The sequence below is a fragment of the Pan troglodytes genome, chromosome 8, assembly GCF_028858775.2.
Source record: "Pan troglodytes isolate AG18354 chromosome 8, NHGRI_mPanTro3-v2.0_pri, whole genome shotgun sequence".
In the NCBI taxonomy this organism is placed as follows: domain Eukaryota; kingdom Metazoa; phylum Chordata; class Mammalia; order Primates; family Hominidae; genus Pan; species Pan troglodytes.
This window is the reverse complement of record NC_072406.2, coordinates 115,446,865-115,462,867: the sequence shown is the minus strand read 5'-3', so window position 1 is coordinate 115,462,867 and position 16,003 is coordinate 115,446,865. Positions and strand designations below refer to the sequence as shown.

The 16,003-nt window shown below is 45.7% G+C and overlaps 1 protein-coding gene across 3 annotated transcripts in view; it reads left to right on the top strand.

Moving 5' to 3' along the window:
• Positions 1-4,207: 4,207 nt before the first annotated feature.
• The window catches only part of PCGF6 (polycomb group ring finger 6), a 50,065-nt gene continuing 38,269 nt past the window's right edge, over positions 4,208-16,003 (top strand). Inside the window, exons 1-6 of one of the 3 annotated variants that reach the window (XM_508012.7) lie at positions 4,208-4,650; positions 6,377-6,476; positions 6,566-6,662; positions 7,929-7,984; positions 8,082-8,141; positions 10,246-10,354. In XM_508012.7, coding sequence (XP_508012.4) covers positions 4,291-4,650; positions 6,377-6,476; positions 6,566-6,662; positions 7,929-7,984; positions 8,082-8,141; positions 10,246-10,354 — 782 coding nt within the window. In that variant the 5' untranslated portion in view covers positions 4,208-4,290. The remainder of the gene's footprint in view (positions 4,651-6,376; positions 6,477-6,565; positions 6,663-7,928; positions 7,985-8,081; positions 8,142-10,245; positions 10,355-16,003) is intronic. The other 2 variants (XR_008537610.2, XM_054660486.2) reach the window with 2 other exon arrangements.

The window sequence follows — 16,003 nt, the reverse complement described above, 5'->3', positions numbered from 1 at the left end:
CTTTTTTTTTTTTTTTTTTTTTGAGGTGGAGTCTCACTCTGTTGCCCAGGCTGAAGTGTAGTGGTGTGATCTTGGCTGGGATTACAGGCTCATGCCAACATGCCTGGCTAATTTATATATATATATATATATATATATATATATATATAATTATTTTATTTTATTTTATTTTGAGATGGAGTTTCACTCTTGTTGCCCAGGCTAGAGTATGATGGCGCGATCTCGGCTCACTGCAACCTCCTCCTCCCGAGTTCAAGCGATTCTCCTGTCTCAGCCTCCCAAGTAGCTGGGATTAGAGGCATGTACCACCACGCCTAGCTAATTTTGTATTTTTAGTAGAGACAGGGTTTCATCATATTGGTCAGGCTGGTCTTGAACTCCTGACCTCAGGTGATCTGCCCACCTTGGCCTCCCAAAGTGCTGGGATTACAGGCGTGAACCATCTCCTCCGGCCTATTTTTTATATTTTTGGTAGAGACAGGATTTCACCATGTTGGCCAGGCTGGTCTCAAACTCCTGACCTCAAGTGATCTGCCCGCCTCTACTTCCCAAAGTACTAGGATTACAGACGTGAGTAGCCTCCTTGTGGTTTTGATTTGCATTTCTTTAATGATTAGTGATATTTAGCAGTTTTTCATATGCTGATTGGCCATTGCTGCTGCTTTTTTTTTTTTTTTTTTTTTTTGAGACAGTCTTGCTCTGTCGCCCAGGCTGGAGGGCAGTGGCATGATCTTGGCTTACTGCAAACTCTGCCTCCTGGGTTCAAGTGATTCTCCTGTCTCAGCCTCCTGAGTAGCTGGGACTACAAGCGCATGCCACCATGCCCGGCTAATTTTTGTATTTTTAGTAGAGACAGGGTTTCACCATGTTGGCCAGGCTGGTCTCAAACTCCTGACCTCAAGTGATCCGCCAGCCCACCTCAGCCTCCCAAAGTGCTGGGATTATGGATGTGAGCCACTGCGCCTGGCCCATTGCTTCATTTTTTATGAAATAATAAAATGTGGCTAAATAATATTCCACTGAGTGGATCAATGACATTTTATTTACCCATTATCAGTTGATGGATATTGGAGTTCATTCTAATTATTTGTTACTATGAATAATGTTGGTATGAGCATTCATGTAAGAGTTCTTGTGTGAACATATGTTTTAATTTTTCTTTATATACCTAGGAGTGGAATTGCTGGCTCACATGGTAGCTTTATGTTCAACCTTTTGAGAACTGCCAGAATGTTTCTCAAAGTTGCTGCACCATTTGACATTCTCACCAGCTATGTGTGAGGGTTCCCATTTCTCTACAACCTCCACAAAACTTTTTATTATCTGTTTATTATTATAGCCATCCTAATGGGTGAAGTAGGCCGGGCACAGTGGCTCACACCTGTAATCCCAGCACTTTGGGAGGTAGAGGCAGATGGATCACTTGAGGTCAGGAGCTCGAGACCAGCTTGACCAACATGGCAAAACCACATGTCTACAAAAAATAGCTGGGCGTGGTGGCATACTTCTGTAGTCCTAGCTACTGAGAGGCCAAGGCACGAGAACTGCTTGAAGCCAGGAGGCAGTGGTGGCAGTGAGACGAGATCATGCCACTGCACTCTGGCCTGGGCAACAGAGCAAGACTCTGTCTCAAAAAAAAAAAACAAAAAAAAACCTAATAGGGTGAACTAGCATATTATTGTAATTTTGATTTGCATTTCCCTGAAGACTTATGATGTTGACCATCTTTTCTTATGCTTATTGATATAGTCTCTTTGGAAAAATGTTTATTCAGTTTCTTTGTCCATTTTGAAATTGGATTGCATGTTTTGTTTTTGTTTTTGAGATGAGCTGTCACTGTGTTGCCCAGGCTGTTCTTGAACTCCTGACTATGTGGAATTACTGTAGAGCTCCACCAACATCCACTTGAGGCACTCTTTTTCAATACTATAGTCGTTTTTATTTCCAGCCCTCTGGAGTCTACACCTCCTCCATGTTTTAGAAGACATTTTCTTCCTTCCATTCCTTCTTGGGTCTTGCAGACTTCAGTATCTCAAACTTGACCAGACGTTGGGACTGGAGAAGGAGAGGTGGGGTCTGGTCCAGAAGCAATGGGAATACTTAACTTGGTTCACTGTTCCCCAAGGAAACACCATGACTTGATTTCCTCATCAATTCCCTAGACAACACATTCAGCATTTTCTTTTTTTGTTGTTGTTAGACCGGGTCTCGCTCTGGCGCCCAGGCTGGCAATGAGCTACCACCCCTGGCACACATTCAGCTATTTTATTTTATTTTAATTTTTTGAGACGGAGTCTCACTCTGTCGCCCAGGCTGGGGTGCAGTGGTGCGATCTCGGCTCACTGCAACCTTCGCCTCCCGGGTTCAAGTGATTCTCCTGCCTCAGCCTCCTGAGTAGCTGGGATTACAAGTGTGCACCACCATGCCCGGCTAATTTTCATATTTTTAGTAGAGACGGAGTTTCACCATGTTGGTCAGGCTGGTCTCAAACTCCTGACCTCGTTACCCGCCCAACTCAGCCTCCCAAAGCATTGGGATTACAGGCATGAGCCACCTCGCTTGGCCATATTTTTAAAATTTATTTGTTTTTTTGAGATGGAGTCTTGCTCTTGTTGCCCAGGCTGGAGTGCAGTGATGCGATCTCGGCTCACCGCAACCTCCACCTCGTCTGTGTTCAAGTGATTCTCCTGCCTCAGCCTCTCGAGTAGCTGGGATTACAGGCATGTGCCACCATGCCCGGCTAATTTTGTATTTTTAGTAGAGATGGGGTTTCTCCATGTTGGTCAGGCTGGTCTCTAACTCCCAACCTCAGGCAATCCGCTTGCCTCAGCCTCCCAAAGTGCTGGGATTACAGGCGGGAGCCACTGTGCCTGGTCACATTCAGCTCTTAAATGTGACTTTGCCAGGCATTATTTGAATAGGAGCATTTGACTTCCCGAATCTTTCTTGCAGGCATCGTGACATTAGCTGGCATTATCTTAGCAAGGATAATGGTTTTTTTGTTTTTTGTTTCGTTTTGTTTTGTTTGAGACGGAGTCTCACTCTGTAGCCCAGGCTGGAGTGCAGTGGCACGATCTTAGCTCACTGCAAGCTCCGCCTCCTGGGCTCAAGTGATTCTTCTGCCTTAGCCTCCCAAGTAGCTGGGATTACAGGCACGTGCCACCATGCCCAGCTAATTTTTGTATTTTTAGTAGAGACGGGGTTTCACCATGTTGGCTAGGCTGGTCTTGAACTCCTGACCTCATGATCCACGTGCCTCGGCCTCCCAAAGTGCTGGGATTACAGGTGTGAGCCACCGCGCCCGGACTAGCAAGAATAATGTTAAGCCAACTCCAAACCTCTCTTAGTAAAATTGGGCAATGGGGTGGGGTGTACCTGGGTGGGTCTGAGTTTCTGCTACAGTAGGCCCTCAATAAATGTTTGTTGGGCCCGGCGCCCTGGCTCAGGCCTGTAACCCAACACTTTGGGAGGCTGAGGCGGGTGGATCACCTGAGATCAGAAGTTTGAGACTAGCCTGGTCAACATGGTGAAACCCTGTCTCTACTAAAAATACAAAAGTTAGTTGGGCATGGTGGCAGGCGCCAGTAGTCCCAGCTGCTTGGGAGCCTGAGGCAGAATCGCTTGGACCCGGGAGGCGGAGGTTGCAGTGAGCGCCACTGCACTCCTGCCTGAGCGACAAGAGCGAAACTGTCTCAAAAAAAAAAAAAAAAAAAGCTTTTCGAATTCAATATAATGGGCTTTATGGGATGGGGTGACATGGATGATCTTTGAGTAGTGATTAGATTTTCACCTTGTATCAATACACTATATAATTCCTTAAAATAAATAAACGTAGATACTTCAGAACAGGAACTTTATACTTCCTAAGGGAAATAATCTTGGTTGGAGGGGATTTGCCACAGAGGAAATGCATAATTGGTACTCAAGTGGAAATGATTATTATTTGTGATGCAACGTCACATGCTACCTAGTTCAGTGCTCTGTGAATTAGGTGATGCAAACAGAATATTGTTGCTTGGAACGGTGGCAATTTTGCTGTTTTTAAAAGGCGGCGAAGAGAGCGTCCCCTTCCAAGGAGAAAATTTGGTGAGATTCCTTTAAAGTGCGGCCCGCGCGCCCCGCAGCCTGCCCCGGAGCTGCAGGGTTTGCGCCCGGCGGAGGTGAGGGCCGCTAAACCACATTTCCCGGCGAGCCCCTCAGGCTGCCGCGCCTGCGCAGTGGTGGCGTCCGAGGCCGGCCGAACTCCCGCGCTCTCCCGCCGCCTCGCCTCGCTTGGTGTCTCTCCCGACCATGGAGGGGGTCGCGGTGGTGACGGCGGGCAGCGTAGGCGCTGCCAAAACCGAGGGAGCTGCAGCCTTGCCGCCTCCGCCTCCTGTCTCCCCGCCCGCCCTCATCCCCGCACCCGCAGCGGGTGAGGAGGGACCGGCGCCTCTGTCTGAGACGGGGGCTCCCGGCTGCTCCGGCTCCCGGCCCCCTGAGCTGGAGCCGGAGCGCAGCCTGGGCCGCTTCAGAGGCCGCTTCGAGGACGAGGACGAGGAGTTGGAAGAAGAAGAGGAGCTGGAGGAGGAAGAAGAGGAAGAGGAGGAGGACATGAGTCACTTCTCGTTGAGGCTGGAGGGAGGCCGGCAGGACTCGGAGGACGAGGAGGAGGTATTTAGAGCCCCCGCGCGACCCCGCTGGGCCCAAGCGGCGTCAGGGACGTAGCTGGCCCTCGTCTGCCGGGCGCCGGCCCGATCCTAGTGCGCCGCCGCCGGGTGGAGCACTGGAGCGGACCTCCCCCGACCTCTGCCCCGGCTGCCTAGGCGTGTGGCGCCGACAGGCCTCCGGCCCGGCCCGGGTCTTTACCCGCTTATTTTGTGAAGTTCTTGCAGGTCACTTAGGCTCTGCGAGTCCAACTCATTCGTTCTGTTAATAGTTATAATTATTTTGAGACAGGGTCTCCCAGGCTGGAGTGCAGTGGCGCGACCATGGCTCACTGCAGCCTCCAACTCCTGGCCCCAGGCGATCCTCCCGCCTCAGCCTCCGGAGTAGCTGGGACTACAGGCACGCGCCACCACGCCGGGCTAATTAAACTTTTTTTTTTTTTTTTTTTTTTTTTTTTGTAGCGAGGAGGGCTCCCTATGTTCCCAGGCTGTTCTCGAACTCCTGGGTTCAAGAGATTCTCCCTCTCTGGCCTTCCGAAAGATTACATGCGTGAGCCACGTTGCCTGTCCTGTATAATTATTGAAGCTACTGCTTACTAGGCAGTAAAGATCCTTTTTTTTGTTTTGTTTTGTTTTGTTTTTGAGACGGAGTCTCGCTCTGTCGCCCAGGCTGGAGTGCAGTGGCGCGATCTCGGCTCACTGCAACCTCCGCCTCCCAGGTTCAAGCGATTCTCCAGCCTCAGCCTTTAGAGTAGCTGGGACTACAAGGCGCCCGCCACCACGCCCGGCTTATTTTTTGTATTTTTAGTAGAGACGGGGTTTCACCGTGTTAGCCAGGATGGTCTCGATCTCCTGACCTCGTGATCCGCCCGCCTCGGCCTCCCAAAGTGCTGGGATTACAGGCGTGAGCCACTGCGCCCGGCGTAAAGATCCTTTTGAAACAATAATTTGGCTGGGCGCGGTGTGGCTCACGCCTATAATCCCCGCACTTTGGGAGGCCGAGGCAGGCGAAACACGAGGTCAGGAGTTCAGCCTGACCAAAGCGGTGAAACCCCTTCTCTACTAAAAATACAAAAAGTAGCCGGGCGTGGTGGCATGCGCCTGTAATCTCAGCTACTCAGGAGGCTGAGGTAGGAGAATCACTTGAATCTGGGAGGCGGAGGTTGCAGTGAGCCGAGATCTTGCCGCTGCACTCCAGTCTGGGCGACAGAGGCCGACTCCCTCTCAAAAAAAAAAAAAAAAAAAAAAAAAACGGAAAGAAAGAAACAATAATTTATATTGTGTTATTATTGTAACTTTCAGCAGTCTTTTAATGGGTTGGAGGTGTATGTTTCCATGTTGCAATGACATTTTGAGATTATGGTTTAAGGTTTTGAAGAAGGTGGACTGAGCGCGGTGGCTCATGCTTGTAATCCTAGCACTTTGGGAGGCCTTGGCGGGTGGATCACCTGAGGCCAGGGGTTCGAGACCAGCCTGGCCAACATGGTGAAACCCCATCTCTACTAAAAATACAAAAATTAGCCAGGCGTGGTTGTGTGCGCCTGTAATCCCAGCTACTCGGGAGGCTGAGACAGGAGAATCGCTTTAATCCAGGAGGCGGAGGTTGCAGTGAACCGAGATGACATCACTGCACTCAGCTTGGGCTACAGAGTGAGACTCTGTCTCAAAAAAAAGAAAAAGAATTTGTAAAAGGCAAGGACTTGTATTTTAAAACTGTTTCCATTTATTTGCAGCGCCTGATTAATCTCTCTGAGCTGACCCCATACATCTTGTGTTCCATTTGCAAAGGTTACTTAATAGATGCAACTACCATCACAGAATGTCTTCATACCTGTAAGCATACCGGTCACATTTCTGAATAATTTTTCAGTTTTTGAAATGTCTTGAAAGCATCCTGACTTCAACATTTTCTTTTTCAACAGTTTGTAAAAGCTGCATCGTAAGACATTTTTACTACAGCAACAGATGTCCAAAATGCAATATAGTAGTACATCAGACACAACCTCTTTATAACATAAGGTAAGAAGAATATATAAGTTACAATTGTATTTTAAATATACTTTTTCTGAAAGCTTGAAGTTATATAGTTGGAATAAATTATTGACCTCTCAGGATGGGTTCAGTGGCTAACGCCATAATCCCAGCACTTTGGGAGGCCGAGGTGAGTGGATCACTTGAGATCAGGAGTTCAAGACCAACCTGGCCAACATGGTGAAACCCCATCTCCACTATTAGCCAGGAGTGGCGGCACATGCCTATAATCCCAGCTACTTGGGAGGTTGAGGCAGGAGAATCGCTTGAACCTGGGAGGCAGAGGTTGCAGGAGCCAAGATCGTGCCACTGTATTCCAGCCTGGGCGACAGACTGATGAGAATATCTCAAAAAAAACAAAAAAACAAAAAAACTCTTGACCTCTCTCAAAATTAAAAGGGAACTACATATTCTTTTAAGAAATATGTATAGAGCACTTACTATGTACTAGGCACTGTAATATCTGCTGAGGACTTAAAAGAGGCACAGGCCTTTTTCCTGAGAATTTTAATCCCATCACTTACTCAGGTTAATGAGGCTAATTTAGGCTTTTCATTTCCAGTATATAGGTATTCCAAATTCTGTTTTTTTAGAAGTAATACCTGAAACAACTGGCCTCTTTAGTAAAGCCCATTTGTCATTAGCTCATTGTGGCTTATTATTCAAATTTCCAGTTCATACTCAGTTTCTTAAGAGAGGAAAAATACTAACAGTAGATTACTGTTATTCAACAAATACTATTGATTTTTACTACCTTCACACAGGAGTGCTTTGCAGATGATAGACAGAAGTTCAAAATACAGTCTCTGCCCTCAACTCGTATTCTTATGAAGGGAATAAAATCAAATTAACCAGGCGTGGTGTCACGCTCCTTTAGTCCCAGCTATTAAGGAGGCTGAGGTGGGAAAAATCCACCTAAGCCTAGGAAGTGGAGGCTGCAGTGAGCCATGATTGAGCCACTGCACTCCAGCCTAGGTGACAAAAGTGAGACCTTGTCACACACACACACAAAAAACAATGCACGTGAAACAGTTTAGTGACCCATTCAAGAATCTGTGAATACTTATGATTACATATATTTACTTAAGGTTTTCTTGAGTGAGTTATATTTTAGGAACTGTAAATGCTACTTAAAAGTAACTCACCTCTGAGAAAGAAGATACCCACTCTCAAGAGAAAACACAATTAACTCACTCTGTACCAAAATGCATTTTTCTGAATTCTGAGGTATTCTCCATCCTTTCCTTTTATTAGGTTGGACCGACAGTTACAAGACATAGTGTACAAATTAGTGATCAATCTAGAGGAAAGTAAGTTTCTTTTATTACGTGGTTGTGAATCCCAGAATCTCTGACTCTAGTAGTTACATTTTGAGTGTAATTTAGTCTGTGTTTTATCATTTTTTAGGAGAAAAAAAGCAAATGCATGATTTCTATAAAGAAAGAGGTCTAGAAGTACCTAAACCTGGTAAGTTTGGGTGTATACTATAATGTACTTACAGATTAAAGAATACTAACAATAAAATATATGCCCTTTGAAGTTCCTTTTGGGGGTAGCTTATTATATGATCAGAGAGATTTTGAAGGTAATGCTGTGTGTAATCCAATTTATTTATAAAAATTAGAGATTGCAGACTGTGGAGCTAGATTCTCTGAGTTTGTTCCTAGCCCTGCCACTTTATGAGGTGTATAACTTAAGCCAAGCCAGTTACATACGTAAATGTCTGTTTCCTCATCTACAAAATAATGACAATCATACCACTTCATTTAAAAAAATATATTGAGTAATATAAGCACTTAAAACAGTGCCTGGCACACAGTAACTGTTCAAACGTTAGTTTTTATGATGATGTAATGTCACGGAATGGACGTGAAATAGATTTGGATTTAAATCCTGGTTCTTTTTATTTTGAGACGGAGTTTTGCTCTAGTTGCCAGGCTGGAGTGCAATGCCGTGATCTCAGCTCACCGCAACCTCCACCTTCTGGGTTCGAGCAATTCTCCTGCCTCAGCCTCCCAAGTAGCTGAGATTACAGGCACATGCCACCACACCTGGCTAATTTTGTATTTTTATTTATTTATTATGATTATTTTTTGAGATGTCACCAGGCTGGAGTGCAGTGGCATGATCTTGGCTCACTGCAACCTCCGCCTTCTGGGCTCAAGTGATTCTCCTGCCTCAGCCTCCTGAGTAGCTGGGGCTACAGGCGCCCGCCACTACGCCCAGCTAATTTTTGTATTTTTAGTAGAGATGGGGTTTCACCATGTTGGCCAGGATGGTCTCAATCTCTTGACCTCGTGATCTGCCCTCCTCGGCCTCCCAAAGTGCTGGGATTACAGGCTTGAGCCACCGTGCCTGGCCAATTTTGTATTTTTAATAGAGACGGGGTTTCTCCATGTTTGTCAGGCTGGTCTTGAACTCCTGACCTCAGGTGATCTGCCCATCTTGGCCTCCCAAAGTGCTAGGATTACAGGCGTGAGCCACCGCGCCTGGCTTTTTTTTTTTTTAAATGAGATGGACTCGCTCTGTCGCACAGGCTGGAGTGCAGTGGCATGATCTTGGCTCACTGCAACCTCCGCCTCCAGGTTCAAGCAATTCTCCTGCCTTGGCCTCCCGAGTAGCTGGGATTACAGGCATGTGCCACCACACCCGGCTAATTTTTTTTGTATTTTTAGTAGAGATGGGGTTTCACCATGTTGGCCAGGCTGGTCCCGAACTCCTGACCTCAAGTGATCCACCCACCTCGGCCTCCCAAAGTGCTGGGATTACTGGCATGAGCCACCTTGCTTGGCCTAAATCCTGGTTCCTTGACTTAGCTGAGTGACTTTACACAAATTACTTACTCTCTCTCAGCCTCAGTTTCTTTTTTTTTTTGAGACAGAGTTTCTCTCTTGTCACCTAGGATGGAGTGCAGCGGCATGATCTCGGCTCACTGCAACCTCCGCCTTCCAGTCTCAAGCGGTCCTCCTGTCTCAGCCTCCCAAATAGCTGGGATTACAGGCACATGCCACCATGCCTGGCTAATTTTTGTATTTTTAGTAGGGGCAGGGTTTTGCGATGTTGGCCAGGTTGGTCTTGAACTCCTGACCTCAGGTGATCCACCCACCTTGGCCTCCCAAAGGGTTGGAATTACAGGCATTAGCCATGGTGACTGGCGGTCTCAGTTTCTTTATTAGTTAAGAAAAAAAAAAAAAAGCAGTAGCACTGGTACCTATATCATGGGACTATAGTAAGGACGAATGAGATGATGCATGAGAAGTGCTAAGTATGAGCCCTGACACATAGTAGTGCTTATGCAGGGTTGTCTACACATGTTGCTGTTCTAATGAGCTCTCTCTGCGTCCCTAATAAGCCAGCCACACGTCTGCCTTCCCTTGTGGAGTGGTCCCCAGGCTTGCCTCTCATTTCACTGGCTTTGACAGATTAGCCAATGTCATTAAAGACAGGGAGATTGAGTGGTTTATGATCTTTTAAATACTCAACATAGTTATAATACTTGTGTATTTTTCCAAAGATCTCAATTTATGACATTTTTATTCTTAATTAACATTTTTGTTTGACTATTAAATAGCTGTTCCACAGCCAGTCCCTTCAAGCAAAGGAAGATCTAAAAAAGTCCTAGAATCAGTGTTTCGTATTCCACCTGAACTTGATATGTCTTTATTACTGGAGTTCATTGGGTGAGTACCCTAAAAATTTACCTTTTAACTTAAAGAATGTTAAAAGTCCTAATAGGAAATCATTGTGAACTCAGGTAAAATCAAGTTTTCTGACATCCCCTTGGAAAATTATGAAATAACTGAATATTAGAAATAATTAGAAAAAGGTATAAAGGGCCGGGTGCAGTGGCTCACGCCTGTAATCCCAACACTTTGGGAGGCCGAGGTGAGTGGATCACCTGAGGTCAGGAGTTCGAGACCAGCCTGGCTAACATGGCGAAACCCCGTCTCTACTAAAATTACAAAAAAAAAATTAGCTGGGCGTGGTGGCGGGTGCCTGTAATCCCAGCTATTTGGGAGGCTGAGGCAGGAGAATCTCTTGAACCTAGGAGGCAGAGGTTGCAGTGAGCCAAGATCGCGCCATTGCACTCCAGCCTAGGCGACAAGAGCAAAACTCCATCTCAAAAAAAAAAAAAAAGGCTGGGCATGGTGGCTTACGCCTGTAATCCCAGCACTTTGGGAGGCTGAGGTGGGCGGATCACGAGGTCAGGATTTCAAGACCAGCCTGACCAACATGGTGAAACCCTGTCTACTAAAAATACAAAAATTATCCAGGCATGGTGGCAGGCGCCTGTAATCCCAGCTACTCGGGAGGCTGAGGCAGGAGAATCACTTGAAATCGGGCAGTGGAGGTTGAAGTGAACCGAGGTCGTGCCACTGCACTCCAGTCTGGGTGACAGAGTGAGACTCTGTCTCAAAAAAAAAAAAAAAAAGTGTTTGTCATTCCCATGCCTTTTTTTTTCATGTGGTTGCCACGTGTATATCTATTCCTAAGCAATATGTAGCATTGTTTTTGCCAAACTTGAAATGGTATACTTTTCACTCAGTATTGTGTGATTCATCCCTGTTGAAATATATAGCCTAGTTCATTCATTTTCACCATTATTTGGCATTCCATTAAAATGAATATATTATTTCTTATCTTTTCCTGTTCTGTTGAATATTTAGGTTTGTTTCCAGGTTTGTTGGTTTATTTACTTGTTGCTGTTTTAAACAATGTTGCCGTAAACAAATTCATATGTATCTCCTGTGTATGTGTGAGATAGATAGTTCTCCACGAGTGTAGATTTACTGAGTCTTAGGGTATGTTCCTCTTCAACTTTACCTGATTTTGCCAAATGAGTTAGATACCTTTCTTTTTTTTTTTTTTTTTTTTTTTTTTTTTTTTTTGAGACAGAGTTTTACTCTGTCGCCCAGGCTGGAGTGCAGTGGTGCAATCTCAGCTTATTGCAACTGCTGCCTCCCAGGTTCAGGGGATTCTCCTGCCTCAGCCTCCCAAGTAGCTGGGACTGCAGGCACATGCCACCACGCCTGGCTAATTTTTGTAGTTTTAGTAGAGACAGGGTTTTGCCATGTTGGCCAAGCTGGTCTCCTGACCTCAGGTGATCCACCCACCTCAGCCTCCCAAAGTGCTGGGATTACAGACGTGAGCCACCATGCCCTGCTAGATACTTATAAATTGCTTCTTTCATACACTGTAGCATATGGTGTACTCCATTTTAGTGCAGCAATGTTAAACAGACTGTCATGGTCCCAGAGTTGGCATGTATCAAACTAGTTTTCAAACGCTTAACTGGCTGGCCCAGTAAACTAAAATGCCTTTCTTGGAAAAAATCTAGATTTCTCATGTTGTATCACTGATGACTATTTTACTTCTCAGTCATCTCTTTATAACTCTAGGCTACTTGTATCATTTATTATCTAGTGTGTGCTTTATTGTATTTATCTCCTTGTATATTCACTTCACGCTCTCAACTGTTATTAAGAACCCCTAAGGCCGGGCGCGGTGGCTCACGCCTATAATCCCAGCACTTTGGGAGGCCGAGGCGGGCGGATCATGAGGTCAGAAGATCAAGACCATCCTGGCTAACACGGTGAAACCCCGTCTCTACTAAAAATACAAAAAATTAGCTGGTCGTGGTGGTAGGCGCCTATAGTCCCAGCTACTCGGGAGGCTGAGGCAGGAGAATGGTGTGAAACCAGGAGGCAGAGCTTGCAGTGAGCCGAGATGGTGCCACTGCACTCCAGCCTGGGCGGCAGAGACTCCGTCTCAAAAAAAAAAAAAGAACCCCTAAAAGGCAAGAGACATTTGTTATGTCCCCAAGAAGCCCATAGTAGTGGTTGATGATAATGACATAAAGATCCCTTTGGAAAAATTAGAAGAAATCATGTAATTCCAAATTTTAATCCAGCAATTTCTATCATTAAAGAGTGTTGCAATTTATATCTCTATAAGGGAGTAGGTTAAATAATGGTATACCCATACATGAGTATGCACTAATATAATAATGTGTATGATGATGTGAAATAATCTCCAAGATGTATTAAGTGGGAAAAGCAAGGTGCAGAAAGGCAAGCCCATGTACCTTGTGCTCACTTAAGTTTTTTAAAAAGAGGATGGTGGAAAATATGCAAGTACACGTATACTTTTTATGTGTACAGGCCATTCCTGAAAGGCCATATAAGAACATCTTGGCCAGGCATGGTGGCTCACACCTGTAATCCCAGCACTTTGGGAGGCCGAGGCGGGCAGATTACCCGAGGTCAGGAGTTCAAGATCACCCTGACCAACATGATGAAACCCTGTCTCTACTAAAAATATAAAAATGAGCCAGGTGTTGTGGCGGGTGCCTGTAGTCCCAGCTACTCAGGAGGCTGAGGCGGGAGAATTACTTGAACCTGGGAGGTGGAGGTTGCAGTAACCCAAGATTATGCTGTTGCACTCCAGCCTGGGCAATGAGAGTGAAACTCTGTCTGAAGGAAAAAAAAAAAAAAAAGTCCGGGTGCAGTGGCTCACTCTTAATCCCAGCACTTGAGGAGGCCGAGGTGGGCGGATCACTTGAGATTAGGAGTTTGAGACCAGCCTGGCCAACATGGTGAAACACTGTCTCTATCAAAAGTATAAAAAATTAGCTAGGTGTGGTGGCACGTGCCTGTGATTCCAGCTACTTGGGAGGCTGAGACAGGAGAATCGCTTGAATTGGGAGGTGGAGGTTGCAGTGAGCTGAGATTGTGCCACTGCACTCCAGCCTGGGTGACAGAGAAAGACTGCTGAGAAAAAAAAAAAAGAACATATTAATGGCAGTGCCCCTAGGAAGCGGCACTGGAGTCTATTGAGTTTGGGATGGGAACAAGTCTTACTTGCCATTGTGTTTGAATTTTTACACATGTGACAATGTGACTTTTGTTTTGTTTTCATACTAATCAAAAGAAGGCTGGAGTAATATCTTTTAATGACTAGCTAATTACAATTTGAAAATTAAAGAGTTGGCTGGGTGCAGTGGCTCTCGCCTGTAATCCCAGCATTCTGGGAGGCTTAGGTGGGCAGATTACTTGACATCAAGAGTTCGAGACCAGCCTGGCCAATATGGTGAAACCCATCTTTACTAAAAATACAAAAAAAAAAAAAAAAGCTGGATGTGGTGGCTTGCACCTGTAATCCCAGCTATTCAGGAGGCTGAGGGAGGAGAATCACTTGAACCCGAGAGGCGGAGGTTGCAGTGAGCCGAGATCACACCAGTGCACTCCAGCCTGGGCAACAAGGGCCAAACTCCGTCTCGAAAAATACAAAAACAAACAAAAAATACAAAAATTAGCCAGGCATGGTGGTGCGCGCCTTTAGTCCCACCTACTTGGGAGGCCGAGGCAGGAGAATCACTTGAACCCGGGAGGCGGAGGTTGTGGGTGAGCCGAGATAGTGCCATTGCACTCCAGCCTGGGTGACAGGAGTGAAACTCCGTCTCAAAAAAAATAAAAAATAAAATTAAAAGGATTTTTTTTTGTTTTTGAGACGGAGTTTCACTCTTGTTGCTCATGCTGGAGTGCAATGGCGCAATCTCGGCTCACCGCAACCTCCACCTCCCGGGTTCAAGCGATTCTCCTGCCTCAGCCTTCCAAATAGCTGGGGTTACAGGTGCCGGCCACCATGCCTGGCTAATTTTCTATTTTTAGTAGAGACAGGGTTTCGCCATGTCAGTCAGGCTGGTCTCAATCTCCCGACCTCAGGTGATCCGCCCACCTTGGCCCCCCAAAGTGTTGGGATTACAGGCGTGAGCCACCGCGCCCGACTTAAGGAATTATATTTTTAAAAAATTATTTTGAGGGTCAGGCATGGTGGCTTATGCCTGTAATCCTAGCACTTTGGGAAGCAGAGGTAGGAGAACCGCTTGAGTCCAGGAGCTGGACACTAGCCTGGTCAACATGGTAAAACCCTGTCTCTACAAAAAAATACGAAAAGAAAATTAATTGGCCATGGTGGCATGCACCTGTAGTCCCATCTACTAGGGAGGCTGATGGGGGAGGATCGACTGAGCCCGGGAGTTTGAGGCTGCAGTGAGCCTTGATTGCACCACTGCATTCCAGCCTGGGTGACAGAGCAAGACCCTGTCTCAAAAAAAAAAAAAAAATATTTTGGGGAAATGTAACACTTTCCACTAATCACAGCAGGAACTTGGATCCACTTTTTATACCTTTTTTGAAAAGTCAGATATTGTAATACAACGATGGTAAACGTGTGATGGGTGTGCCACCATTTCTTCTTTCTTTACTTGTAGCAGAAATCAATAATTAATCATAGCAGGCTTTCCTGATGAGACTCGACCACAATGCTCAAGGCAGTCATTACCATTACTAAAGTTGTTACATTATTAATGCATTTCCTGCTGTAGAGGAAAAAGCCCTACCTTGGAATAGGAGATCTGGATTTAAGTCGTAGCTCTGCTGTTTTCTAGCTTTGTAACCTTGAATAAATTGCTTTTGTTTATTCATAAGGTATGTATATAAAACATATATATATATATATATATATTTTTTTTTTTTTTTTCCCTGAGACAGAGTCATACTTTGTCACCCAGGTTGGAATGCAGAGGCACAATCTCGGCTCACTGCAGCCTCTGCCTCCTGGGTTCAAGCAGTTCTCCTACCTCAGCCTCCGAAGTAGCTGGGATTACAGGCGCATACCACCATGCCTGACTTTTTTTTTTTTTTTTTTTTTTTTGTATTTTTAGTAGAGGCGGGGTTTCACCTTGTTAACCAGGCTGGTCTTGAACTCTTGACCTCATGATCCACCTGCCTAAGCCTCCCAGAGTGCTCGGATTACAGGCATGAGCCACTGCACCTGGCCTCATAAGATGCTTTTGTGTGTGTGTGTGTGTGTGTGTGTGTGTGTGTGTGTGTGTGGTTTTTTTTTTTTTTTTTGAGACAGACAGAATTTCGCTTTTGTTCCCCAGGCTGGAGGGCAGTGGCGCGATCTTGGCTTACTGCAACCTCAGTCCTCAGTCTTCCGGTTTCAAGCAATTCTGCCGCCTCAGCCTCCAGAGTAGCGGGGATTACAGGTGCCCTCCTCCACACCCAGCTAATTTTTGTATTTTTTAGTAGAGATGGGGTTTCACCATGTTGGCCAGGCTGGTCTCGAACTCCTGACCTCGTGATCCACCTACCTTGGCCTCCCAAAGTGCTGGGATTACAGGCGTGAGCCACTGCACCCGGACTCATAAGGTATATATTAAGGTCCTCCTGTGTAAATAAAAATTGAACCTTAGAAATTGTTGGTTATGATGGGTATTCAGTGTACCTCCTAAGACAGTCCTTTATCTGTTTTTTCTTCCTTGA